Raw genomic sequence first — 14,044 nt, 5'->3', positions numbered from 1 at the left:
GGGGGGGGGGGGCGGCCAAAATTGTTTTTGCTTAGGGCGGCAAAAATCCTAGAGCCGGCCCTGTAGATGGAGCATCAAGGCTCAGCACTTTTGAAAATGTGCCCCTTATTAGTTGCCTAAACAGGAGCTGAGCTATTCTGAAAATGTGGCCCCACAGTCACTATTTAAATATTTTAAAAGAAATTGGTGAAACCCCAGCTTTCTCTGACCGTTCAGAGTAGTGATCAGCAGATGTTATATGCTGAACTGGGGGCAGTGGGAGGAGTTAGTGGTGCAGGAGGAGAGTCCTCTGATAGAGATATAAATATCAGTATGTCATTTATATTTGGGAGCCACATGTAAATAACTTGACATGCTGAGAGAAGCGGACTGGTGAGGGAGAGTGGGCAGCAAAACACCTTTCAGGAGGAACTGCTGGGATCAGTTTTAGAGGAACCACCAGGAATCTGCTGCATTCCAAAGGAATGTATGCCTAGTGTTCTCGTTCTCCCAGTCTGTATTCCTGCTGGGGCTGTATTCCTACAGAAGAGAAGCCTGAGCCTGATGCCTATTAGTGCCACAACTTCTCCTGCTGTTCTCAGAACTCAGGCTCCACTGCTGGGCAGATTTGCGAGGAGCCTGCAGCAAAAGCCATGGCTCCCCTACAGCAGAGGATTTTGATCAAAGGGGGGAGAGTGGTGAATGATGACTACTCGCAGTTGGCTGATGTGTATGTGGAGGATGGAATAGTGCGGGCAGTGGGACCACACCTGCATCTTGGGGCACCTGCTGGGCTCCGAGTTATAGATGCTTGCAACAGACTGGTGCTGCCTGGGGGGATTGATCCCCACACACACATGCAGTTCCCCTTCATGGGCACCCAGTCCAAAGATGACTTCTACCAGGGAACAAAGGTAAATCAATCTGTCTGTCTTGTCTTTACCAGGAGGAAAATTCATTACCACCTATTCAGCTCTCTTGCTCTAGGAGAGAAGTCATCTCCTGAACACCTTGTCTCCCTTTTTAGAGGGTTAGCACAGGAAGGAGGAGGGTTTTCTCTTCCATGTTTTACTACCTCTGTCTCTCTCTACCGAGGAAGGTCCAGTTTGGATCCAGTTTATAGCTGCCAGTGATGTCCTCATTTTCCTTAGTTCTGTGCTTGGGTTCTGTTTGCTTCACCTTTGCAAGCCAGGTAAATTACATGAGCCGCTCTAGTGTAGTGAAGTATTTGTACATGTTAGAATTTATTGAAATTAGTGAATCAATTTAATTCCTTATGTAACTTGCTGCTATCATGCCCTGGAGACTGAAGTTCTCTGTCCCCAGAGCAGCTACAGCACTGAAGCTGCTCACCATTCCTCACTCTGCCCTGCCAGTAAATTTGGCCCATCACCAGCCTCCACTGGAGTCAAACTGATGTCCCAGAACTGAGTCTGTATCCCATTACCAGTCCCTTGAACCATCCAGTCCTCTAAAGGCAGAATTGCTGTTTGTAGAAAAGAGAACACATTTGTGTACCCTCGTAAGGAGGACTGGGTTAAATTAAGTCTAGGTTAAATTCATTGTAAAATATATCCAGTAATTGAAATAAGTTAAATTAAATTTTAGTTCTGTTATGTAGTGATGTCATGCAATAACCATACAATTATGATTTAAGGCATTTTAGTATCTGTGATCACAGATTAGATTTACCTGATTTTTAAACATAGATCAGATATTCATTTCCTGCCGACCCCGTGTTTTCACCACAGAGCAGAGTTAAAGTTCTTTGGGTGTCTTAACTATGCATTTCCGTACTTTAAGCTATTTGGATTTCTTTTATGTTTAACCTTAACTCTGAATTTCAAAGTTTGTAATGTTTGTTTTTTGGGATAATTACAAGAGTCTTGTAATGAGTGTTACCCTTAAGTTATCAATATACACTGGAGTTAATATTGAGAGGACAACATATTGTATAGGGATCCTTACATTGCATTTTTCATCATTATTAGAGTGCTTTTTCTTAACATGCACCAAGGCCATTGCCAATTGTTAAAATAGATGGATTTTAAATGTATTGCAAAGCGCTCAATAAAGAATGATTTTTGCAAAGCGATTTTCTAGCATAGTAAAGTAACTTGTATATCAAACATGTCATGTTTCCTGTTTTAAGGTAGATTTAGAACATAGTTTTAAAAGACACTAAAATATTTGATTTCTATATTCATGAATATTTATTAAGGTTGACAACTGAAAGAGCATTTTAAACTTAAGCATGGGCGTTTTTCAAAATCCAAGCTCTGTGATGGGTAGCTGGTAGATATGAGAGAATAATTAGCAGTGAATCTAGTATATGAATTTCAGACCATATATTTGTAAGCTGTCTAGGAGCTGATTACATTTTTCTCAAAACCATCATTATACAAATAATTTCCAAAAATAACTCTTGGTTTGTAAATTGTTCAATGAGCAGCTTTTTGGGTGTACTGGGTATTAGAAATTGAAAATTCAAGTTGTTAGTTTTCCTGGGACATATGAATCTCATGGCATGTTTCTGTTAACTGATTGGACAAGCAAAACTCTTCAAATCAGGTTTATGCTCTAAATATTCATGTTAATATATACAACATTCGCTCTCTGTGAATATTCTCCAAAACTTATGGCTTGCTGTTACCACAAATGTTCTTGCCCATAAATTTGTTCACCACAATATACTCTGAATGGGTGAAATTTTAGGTGTGAATAAAAAGCTCAGGGTTGTGGTTCAGGCTTCATCTGTGGGAAACCTAGATCATGCTGGCTGGCAGAAGGAAACACTTTGAAGAGCTAGCAAAGACTATGACCTTGTTCCAGTTGAGGGCATCTGTCTTTTATTCATCAATGAGTCACCCAAACTTTGGTACCTGGTAGATTCAGCTCAACTTATGGATAACAACTAGAACCAAAAACACCTTTACCAATCTATGGATGGCTAAGTGATTATGCCTTTTCCTGTCAAACGAGGATCGGGTTATGGGGATTTATGCTCTTCTTCCCCTCCAGAGTAGAGGGCTATACCTGAGGCTGCCCTTGAAGTTCAATGGTTATGTTATGCAGCTGTTCACTTGCTAATGAAGCAAGCCATAAATTTCTAGGTTTTAAGTCCAGAAGGGACCATGAGATCATCTAGTCTGAGCTCCTGAATAGCGTACAACTTCATCCCATTATCCCTTTATTGAGCCCAATAAACCTGCGTTTGACTCCCTTCCAAAAAGCTTTATTTTAAGACTTCAAGGGATGGAGAATCCACCACTTGTCTTGCAAGTTTGTTCCAATTGTTAATCACCCTCACCGTTAAAATAAATAAATTTGTGCCTTATTTCTCATATGAATTTGTCCAGGTTTAACTTCCAAGTCAGTGAATCTTCTTGTGCCTTTCTCCGTTAGATTAAAGAGCCCTTTAGTACCTGGTATTTTTTCCCTGTGTTTATGCACTGTAATCAAATCATATCTTGATCCTTTTGATAAATTAAATAGATTGAGCCCCTTAAGTCTCTCGCTGTCAGACATTCTCTCCAGCCTCAGAGTCTTTTTTTTTTTGGCTCCTCACTGCACACCCTCCAATTTTTCAACACCCTTTTTAAAATGTGGACACCAGAACTCTATGCAGCATTCTAGTATCAGTCTCTGCCCTATGCAGAGGTAAAATCACTTCTCCTCCTCCTCCTAACTATTCCCCTCTTTATACATTCTAGCATCACATTAGCCCCTTTTTGCCACAATATCGCAGTAAGAGCTCCTGGTTCCGTTTTTTGTCCAATATGTCTCCTAAATCCTTTCCAGAGTAAGTGCTTTCCAGGAGCTAGTCCCCCACTCTGCAGTCATGGCCTGCATTCTTTGTTGCTAGATGTGACTTTTTTTTTAATGAGCCCAGCTTATCAAGAGAACCAGATCGTTCTATATAACTGTCCTGTCCTCATCATTATTCACAACTCTCCCAAGCTTTATCAGCCCTGATTTTATATTTACCTCTAGATCATTGCCAAAAATATTGAATAGCATTGTGCCTAAAGTCAGTCCCTGAAGAACCCATTAGAAATACCCCCATTTGATGATGATTCCCCGTAGACCATTACTTTTTGAGATCTGTCAGTTAGACGGTTCTTAATCCATTTAACATGTAATTTATTGACATTGGATAGTGATAATAACAAGAATACACCACACAAATGTTCCACTGATGATACAAATGACCTGTTCAGTCACACATCCAAGTCATATAGTCACATAGTGATGAAATACTGACAGCATGTGAACAGATGAAGTGCACAGGCTCAGGCAGCCAAGAGGGCTGAAGCACATTTAAGGCTATAAAGGCCAGACAAGCAGACAGCTGAGAGAGAGAGAGAGATCAGGAGCTCTGAGAGGACCCGGAAGCAGCTGGGAAGCGCATTAAAATTCTTGTGTTAGTTGCTTATGCCGATACACAGTAGATCGGATAAAAAGAACTGTCAGTCCTTGTGCCTTAGCATAATCTGATCACCAGCTGGATCAAGAAAAACTTCCCCCTATGCTAGAATATGCACAGTTTGCCAACTGCATAATACATTTCATTTGGTTTTACTTCCTTTTAAACATCTTGAATAGGCTACTCTTAGAAATGGGATGGTGGAACCCATGGATCTGTATTAGCTGCAGGAGACAGGACTGCTTGGTTGACTACCCAGAAAAGGGTTGAACCTTTGTCTATCTTTTTGACATGATTATCTGTGACCAGAGAGTAGTCTAAAAGAGCCCTCAAGTTCTTAAGAGACCCTCCTTTTAAAGTGGACACAGAAATCTTTATAATGGTGATCCTGTTTACTTCTGCCTTGATCGCATTAGGAACATCGGAATTGCCATTCTGGATTAGACTTTATACCCATTTATTCCAGTGTAGGTTCAGTGCTAGCCATTTAGCACATATCACTCTGTAGTTTCCCCCATCTTATCAACTGACAGAGCAGCCTTGAATTCCTAAATCTTAATCTTAAACCTAAATCTTAAATCAGAGAAATCATGATTTCCTGAGTGAGTTAACTTGGGAAGCTCTGTTATGAAACTGTTATAATTGATCATTATGAAAACTTTGGCAGTGGGATTGGTATTGCACTGTTTGTACTAGGTGCTACATAGTTAACTCTGATTGCACACTATGTTTTAGGGTTTTTTAAACTTGGCTTGATTTCAAAATCAATATGGAAAGCTTTGTTAGGTACTAGGGGCACAATCACATACTACTGGACAAAATGCTCTCTTCTTTGAGTAGCCTCTACACCTAATTGTAAGTGTTTACCGGATCAGGACATAAGACTGTGACATCAGCAGTAACTCAGCCGTTGTCCAACTGACTTTACGTCATTTGCATGCCACATTTCTATTTGTTCTAATGCTGTAAAATTATCCCCTACTGTAATATGTTGTATTTCATAAGGCTAATCTAAAAGCTGTGAAATATACAGTAATGCTCTGAAAGCCACATAATAATAACAATAATATGGTAGGTGCTGTAAAAACACATAACAAAAAGATTGTCCCTGCCCCATGCAACTTACATACAATTTTTTTCACTAGCTGTCAGTGGTACTTTTGTTATATAGTGAGAGATACTATTACTTTACTTCTGTTTTTTAAGGATTCATGGCTTTTCTTTTAATGAAATGTGTAAAAGTTACTGAATTGCAAGGATAAGATAATATGCTTAGATAGGCTTCAAAACCTAGAACAAGGCAGGGTCCTGCAGAAGTACCCATGTGATCATGGAATTGCAGGCCATGTTTAAAGCATGTGCACAAGCAGACAGAGTGGAGAATGCACATGCAACAATTTTGGCATTTCCTGAATGCCTCACATTGCAACCATGTGATACTTTTGACATTGGTTTTGAAATAGAATATATAATTGTACATATCTTATTTTGCATGTCTTTTTATAAGAGGCTCTCAACAGCACTTAAATATTAATTTTCCTAGCCTCTCTGCACGCTAGAGCAGTATTACTATCCTCATTTTACAGACAGGAAAACTGGGGCACAGAGAGAGAGAGTGACTTGCCAATCTTCCCCACACAGTAAGTATGTAGCAGAGATGGAAATAGAACCAAGTTTCTTGACCCTGAACCACTGCTTCACTCCAGGATCAAATACAGCAAGAATAAATGTTTGATTGTACAACAACATTTAAATATTGTGGTACATTGTTCAGCGTTATATAAGGCTAAATTGCAATTGTTCATTTTAAATAATTGTGGGGCAGAGTGGTTAGATTGACAGTGGTGGTGCCACCCTACATAACATTTTTAGCCCAGCGGTAACCACCCAGGCTATAGAGTCATTTTCTTTCTCTCTGGCCCAAGTATTTTATTCAAAGTGCAATAGTTCCAACAGGAGAGATTGAGCAACACACCCTAGAATATGCTATTGACTGGTGGTTAGGGCACTCACCTAGGAGTGCGGAGACTTGGGTTTAAGTCCCTGTTCCAGAGAAGGGATTTGAATTCATGTCTTTCACATCACAGGTGAGTTCCCTCACCACTGCTAAAGGTCATAAGGGGATTCTTTTGGAATCTAGCCCTTCATTTCCTTTGCTCAAAAATTAAACAAAACATTTCAAGTCAAACAAAATGTTTTTCTTTGTTTACCCAAAATGAATTTTTTCCAACTTTTTTGAGACTGAAAATTTCAAACAATTGTGACTTTGGTCCTGGTCAACCCAAATTTATTTTAGATTTTTTGGAACTGTCAGGAAACTGAAAAATCTGTTACTTGCACAGCTCTAGTCCATGATCATCTTCCCTTTCTTTATGTTTAGATGGAATGGAAAGATCCCACATGTATGATAGAGGTTTATCAAATCACAAATGGTGTCGTAAAAGTAAACAGTGGAGTATTATTTTCCCTTTTACACAATACAAAAACCAGATCATGAAAATAATAGGCAACAGGTTTAATAAAAACAAGGGGAAGTACTTTTTTACACAGTGCACAATTAACCTGTGGGACTCAGTGCTATGGAATGATGTGATGGCCAAAGGTACAACTGGGTTCAAAAAAGAACTGGATAAGTTCATGGATGATACGTCCCTCAATAGCTGTTAGCCAATGTTGACCTCTGACCTTTTTTCCTGGTTTTTTCTTGTTTCAAAGCTTGCTGTAATAGAAGAGGATATAAGGGTATAATATTAACAGGTATGCATTGCTTGCTAGTTTGGAACACGCATAAGGTGAATGTAAGTAACTGGGTTACTAAGCTTAAGGGCCTGCTATATTAGTCTGAGGACTTGTAAGAGTAGTTATGCTAAGGGCTGAGCCTGGGCAGGAGGTTGGGGTGCAAGCTCTGGGAAGCAGTTTGGGTGCTGGAGCGGGCTCAGGGCTGAGGGAGGGAGTTGGGGTGTGGGAGGGGGTGGAGGGTGTAGTCTCCAGGAGGGGGCTCAGAGCTAGGGCAGTGGATTGGGGTGAGGGAGCGGTTGTGGGCTCTGGGAGGGTGTTTGGATGCAGGAGGGGGCTCAGGGCTGGGGCAGGAGGCTGGCATGTGGGAGAAGGTGACGGGTGCGGGCTCTTGCTGGGCGGTGTTTACTTTGGGCGGCTCCCAGTCAGCAGTGCAGCAGGTCTAAGGCAGGCTTCCTGCCTGCCTGCGCCACTCCCGGAAGTGGCCAGCATGTCCCTGTGGCCCCTGGGAGGGGCAGGGGTCTCCACGTGCTGCCCGCACCCCAGGCACTGACTCCAGAGCTCCCATTGGCTGGGTACTGCGGCCAATAGGAGCTGTGAGAGTGGAGCCTGCTGTAATCCTGCTGCTGCCCAAGGTAAGCAGGGCCAGGGGGCATCGCATGGTGCCCCCTCCGTGCACCGCTCCCAGAAACGGCCAGCACGTCCCTGCAGTCCCCGGGGGGGCTCCGCCTGGTGCCCCTGCCTGCAGGCACCGCCCCCACAGCTCCCATTGGCCACAGTTCCTGCTCCCCGCCATGGACCCCTAGTAACCAGACAGTTAGATCATATTTACACATAGGAATTAAGAAATATGTGATGTAGGTCCTATAGAGAAAGAGACATAGAAACCTTTGTAAGAGAAACTTCTGTGTAGCCCAATTTGGGGAAGAACCTGTTTTAATGGATAAAATATAAGAGGGATCATCAATAAACAGTATAGCAGTGTGAAATATACAGTGTCTTAATTTGTCAGGGCTACACCAAGATGGTCAGGGATGGAACCCCATGCTTGGGGTGACCCTAAACCTCTGACTGTCATAACCTGGGAGTGGAAGACAGGGCAATTATGGAGTGATCCACCTGTTTTGTACACTCACCCAAAGCTCTGGTACAGGCCACTGTTGGAGACAGGATACTTGGCAAGATGGACCTTTTTTTTTTTTTTTTGCTTCTGTTGTAAAATGGGATTCCAGTATGGAAAATATAAAAAACTGCTGCCCTAAGGCATCATTAAGCACATACTTTAGCAAGAAGGATCACAGGGCCACATTTATATCAGAATCATTGTGAAATGTAGTATAAATGATTAGCTAGGGGATTGAATGTTGTCCTTCTAGTTTAATAAATAAAAGCACTGCATATCTGTAGTTGCAGATGTCAAGGAAAAAAAGATAGGCAGACAGGATAAGGAGGTGGAAATACCTATTTTTTAAAAATGCTTAGCAACAAGGTTTTATTGTATTTTGTGTTATGAGAGATGGGCTGTTTTTGTTTCAAAATAAAATCTCACTATAAAGTGAATGCAAATGTGTGTGAAAAGTTGCACTGACATTGACAAAAGTGATTTGCAAAACCCAAACCGATTGAATTTTCAAAAGTCTCCTGACTGCTCTTTTAAGAGCATTGCTTTGAAATCCACAAAGAGAAACAGAAAAGCTGTTGTGGCAAAAAATTTTCCAATTCTGGCATCCAGATAGTGGTAGGTAGAATATTAAATTGTTTTGGGAAATAAAGAAGGGACTGAGAGGTTGAAAGAAGAAATAACTCATGGTAAATTCTGGTGGCTTCAGCAAACAGGTTTAGGAAAGGAGAAGACGCAGTAACAGGCTGAGTGAGATGGAAATAGGAAAAGAGTATTGCAATGTTAATGTGAACCCCAGTGAATTTTGATCTGACCTCGGCTTAACAGCTGTGCAAAGGGATACTATTCAGAGGAGGAGAGCTTCTGGCTGATCAAACTAAATAATAAGAGCATTGACAGTCTGGAGCAGATCGGTGCTTTATTTAGTCCAGTATCCTATTTCTCACAGTGACCTACTACAAGATGCTTCAAAGAAAACACCACAGTGGACAATTAATGAATAATACTCCTTAGAAGGCAAGTTCCTTCCTAACTCCATGCAGATGGTGGTTGATTTATGTCTGAAGTGTGAGTGTTTGTGTCCCCACCAAAAAAAGTTTTTTTTCATGTAAAAAGATATTTCCATGTAACTATCTAATCCTTTCTGGAATACAGCCATGCTTTTGCAGTTGATATCTTGTGGCAATGAGTTCCAGAGGTTAAATGTGGACTGTTGAAAAATATGTTTCCTGTATCAATCCTAAATTTATTGTGAGTGAATGTTTCCTTATTTGTGCACTATGTATGAGAGGATAAATAAGAGCACCTGATTTGTTTTCCCAGCACCTCATGTCCATCTTAGTCTTTCCCTATCTAAAATAAATGGTCCCAGTCTTTTCAATCATTTTGTACACAGGAGCCTTTCCTAATTATTTTTGTTGCCTCTCTCTGAATCCCTTCTATTTCTGCTGCCTTTTTTAGATAGGGTGACCAAAACTGAACCTAGTATTCCAGGTGGGGCTATACCACTAATTTATATAAAAAGCATTATAATTGCTGTTTTGAACAGAGGTTTCCATTGAATTGCCCACATTGAGATGGAAGTCTTTTACTGACTGGTTACAGTTACGGAAAAACCCAGCAATGTGTTTCTTCCAGTCTGCATTACTCTACATTCCTCAACATTGAATTTCATTTGCCATTGTGAAGCCCATCACCTACCTTTTATTAGGTCTTTCTGAGGTCCCTCACAGTCCTCTCTAGTAATGATTTACCTAGCTAACTTTGCGTCATCTGTGAGTTTTGCCATTTCCCTGGGTTATCCCCTTTTTCAATTGATAAATACATTTAAAAAATACTTTTAAAGTAATTTTGGTGTCCCACAAGGCTCAGGTTTTTAAACTGATGCTGTTCTATATTGGAGGTACCATAATTCAAAGGCATCCTTTCTGCCTCCATTGTTATTCTGCTGATATTTGGATTTATTTTGCCAACTCATCAGACCCTGGAAAAGCATACCCACTTTGATTTATGTGCCTACGGTGGTTCTGGCACTTTTCTCCCTGTTTCATGTACCAGCTGGTTAGAGACGTTCAATGATGCAGGAATGCTGCAGACTCTCAAATCTTTAGTGCAGTTTGGGGCCTGTGTAACTATCTAATTTGTTTAGTCTTAGTTTCCTGTGTTCCTTCTGAATGCCTGGTTGGGACCCCAGTCCTCAGCCCTGCTTCATTACTTGGCCCTTTACATCTGTGACACACCTAAGCAGAAAGTTAAAGTCCTACTTGATGGAAATCAGGTAGGTCTCTGCACCATCACACTCTATACTCAGATTTCATACAAGATGAGTCTTAAATTGCATATAGATTTTCAATGCACGGACAAAGGTGGGCATAGAGAGGAAATATTGATTTTGAAGATATACAAGATGTAGCAACATCATGGAGAAGGAAGAGAAGGCCTGGTCTACATTACGAGTTTAGGTCGAATTTAGCAGCATTAAATTGAATTAACCCTGCACCCGTCCACACAACGAAGCCATTTTTGTCGACATAAAGGGCTCTTAAAATCAATTTCTGTACTCCTTCCCGACGAGGGGAGTAGCACTGAAATCGACATTGCCGGTTCGAATTAGGGTTAGTGTGGACGCAATTCGACGGTATTGGCCTCCGGGAGCTATCCCACAGTGCACCATTGTGACCGCTCTGGACAGCAATCTGAACTCGGACGCACTGGCCAGGTAGACAGGAAAAGCCCTGCGAACTTTTGAATTTCATTTCCTGTTTCCCCAGCGTGGAGAGCTGATCAGCACAGGTAACCATGCAGAGCTCATCAGCACAGGTGACCATGCAGTCCCAGAATCGCTGTATGGGGAGACGAATCCATGCTATCGGAACTCCTTTCCAAAAGACGGAATCCCAAAACATTAAAAAAAAATCTCCAAGGCCATGATGGACAGACTATAGGCTGAGCAAGTGCAGAATGGTGGTTCACTCTACTTCCCTGTAAGCCAACCGCCCTCCCCTCCCCCCTTTGATCTCTGCTTGCAGAGGCAATAAAGTCAGTGTTGTTTCAAATTCATGCACTCTTTATTACTTCATCACACAAATGGGGGGATAACTGCTAAGGTAGCCCAGGAGGGGTTGGGGAGGAGGGAAGCAATGGGTGGAGTTGTTGTACGGGCACCCCCTAGAATGGCATGCAGCTCATCATTTCTGCGGGATGTCTGGGGCTCTGACCCCGAGCGGCCGCTTGCATCTGTGGTTCTTTAGTAGGCTTGCCTGATATTCTAGGCCGCACTGAATCTCTATTAGACAAAACTTAAAGAAGAGAATGACCTGGGGAGTCATTCCCATTTTTGTCTAGGCGCCACCGACCAACCTCACAGAGGCCGGCCAGGAGCACCCATGACAGCAGCAGACGGTACAGTATGACTGGTAACCGTCTTTGCTAACTTACAAAGGCAAAGAGCTGCAGCTGCTGCTGTGTAGCACTGTAGTACCACGTCTGTCAGCAGCATCCAGTAGACATACGGTGACAGTGGAAAAAAGGCTGAACGGGCTCCATGCTTGCTGTGCTATGGTGTCTGCTCGGGCAATCCAGGGAAAAGGGCGCAAAATGATTGTCTGCCGTTGCTTTCACGGAGAGGGGCTTAACTGACGACATTTACCCATAACCACCCGTGACAAATTTTTGGCCCCATCAAGCATTGGGAGCTCAACCCAGAATTCCAATAGGCAGCGGGGACTGCGGGAACTGTGGGATAGCTACCACAGTGCACCGCTCCGAAAGTCGACGCTTGCCACGGTTCCATGGATGCACACCGCCGAATTAATGTGCTTAGTGTGGACGCGTGCACTTGACTTTATACAATCTAATCTGTTCCCAAAAATCGACTTCTGTAAAATTGAAGTAATTTCGTAGTGTAGACATACCCGAAGTGAGAGGAACCTTTCATCACCGATGGCTAAATAACTGCAACTCCTGTGATTTCAGGCTGCTCTAGCAGGAGGCACCACTATGATCATCGACTTTGCAATACCTCAGAAAGGCTGTTCCCTTGTTGAAGCCTATGACACATGGAGGAGCTGGGCAGATCCTAAAGTCTGCTGTGATTATGCACTGCATGTGGCAGTTACATGGTGGAGCAGCAAGGTAGATACAATAGTGTGTTGACGCTATATTGATTTCTTAATGTTAAGTTGAATTATTCATAACTAGATTTCAGATGTAAAGTGTAACATGCTAACATAAGTAAAATGTATTAATACTTACCTGTATTTGCAAAGGCCTGCGGTAGTATTGCCTTAGTCTGTGATTTTGTTAGATCTCACAAACTGAACACAATTGGGGCTGTCAATTTCTTGACTGAGAGATCTCCAGGAAAACCCCATTCATTCTTGTGTATACTGGGCCTGACCAAGAGAAGTACTAAGACCCTGATGATCACCTAAAATTTCCATTGATTTCAATGGGACTTTCAGGAATTTTGCATTTCTCAGAACGAGACCCATTCTTTGGGATCATATAGAATGTGAGGTGCTCTATTAATAATGGTATGATACTAATAGATGGTTCTTTCCAGTTCCTATTTTTAACTCCCAAAATTACACACTAAGACAGTAGTCCTGTAACACCCAGGGCATGGGACTTCATGCATTGGTCACAACTTTGTAATGGTATAAAAGGTATCAAATAAATTAGCCAGTAAAGCTTAATGCATGAGCCTTAGGACAGTAGAAAATACCATTAACGCTGGCTAAATGTAAGTTAGTGACATGCCCTGGTTTTATATTGATAATTCCATTCATTTTGTTCTGTAGTCTTGGGCTGCATAAATGCATTTAATTTATCAAGAAAAATGGAAGTCCCTACATTTTTCAGACAGAAAGGGAAAGCTGGGCAAACCAGATGAAGACATGTACATATGTCATGCCCTTTTGGTATGCCACCAGCTCCTCATGCTCTAGCAGCTACTGCATCTAATTCTAATGTAATGCAACAGAAAACTTAGATTCTTTAGAATTCCTTTACCAGATCCTAGAGTTTAAAGACAAAACAGACCTATTAGTTTGTCATCTCCACCACCACCCCGCCCCGCCACACGTACATGAATATAGCAAGTGTGTTAAATGTTTGACAGCTCTGATCCTAGAGTAAATGTTCTAATATCCAGTTCAGAAGTCTCTCTTGGGTCTAATGGATCTCATAGGTTCCCTAGAGTAGACCCACCCAGATGTTAGAGATCATAATTAATGATCATTTAATAATAATCCTCAGAGGATTTCAAAGTAACAGTCAGAAGTATTGTATTATCATCTTCATTTTATTGAGCAGTTAACGCTCCAAACCTGCAACTGGCTAAATGTGGGCAAATTCCTGCACCTATGCAGAACCCTAAGGTTCCACCCAAGCAGAGTCAATTGCAGGCTCAGGGTCTAAATGACTTGTCCAAGGTCCCAGGAAGTCTGTGTCAGTTCAGATGATAAAACCCAGGTCTCTGAATTTTCAGCACTGTTCCTTATCCATGACACTGCCTTACATCACTATAAAGAAACAATTTTAGCGGGTGACCAAGACCCAGCAAAGTGATACTGTGATGTGTCTCCTACTAATGACACAGACTGCAATTTATCAGGCATATTCAGGCCCAAATAGGAGTATGCCCTAGAATGGCAAAGGAAAGGCTTCTCAGATTGGCATATGCGCTGGAATAATGGGGGGGGGGAGGGGCAAGAGGGGCTTCCCAGATGGGCACATATTCCGATATTGGAGAGAGAGGCTCCCTAGATGGGGCATATACA

General features: G+C 41.9%; 1 protein-coding gene across 1 annotated transcript in view; it reads left to right on the top strand.

Annotated features, from left to right (window-relative positions):
- The first annotated feature begins 337 nt into the window (after window positions 1-337).
- The window catches only part of DPYS (dihydropyrimidinase), a 43,304-nt gene continuing 29,597 nt past the window's right edge, over window positions 338-14,044 (top strand). The window contains exons 1-2 of the mRNA XM_024194504.3: window positions 338-893; window positions 12,237-12,395. Coding sequence (XP_024050272.2) covers window positions 633-893; window positions 12,237-12,395 — 420 coding nt within the window. The 5' untranslated portion in view covers window positions 338-632. The remainder of the gene's footprint in view (window positions 894-12,236; window positions 12,396-14,044) is intronic.

This window comes from Terrapene carolina, unplaced genomic scaffold (assembly GCF_002925995.2).
Source record: "Terrapene carolina triunguis isolate 2854851 unplaced genomic scaffold, T_m_triunguis-2.0 Scaffold58, whole genome shotgun sequence".
Lineage (NCBI taxonomy): Eukaryota > Metazoa > Chordata > Testudines > Emydidae > Terrapene > Terrapene triunguis.
Note: the sequence above shows the minus strand (reverse complement) of the source record. Positions and strands in the feature narration are given on the sequence as shown.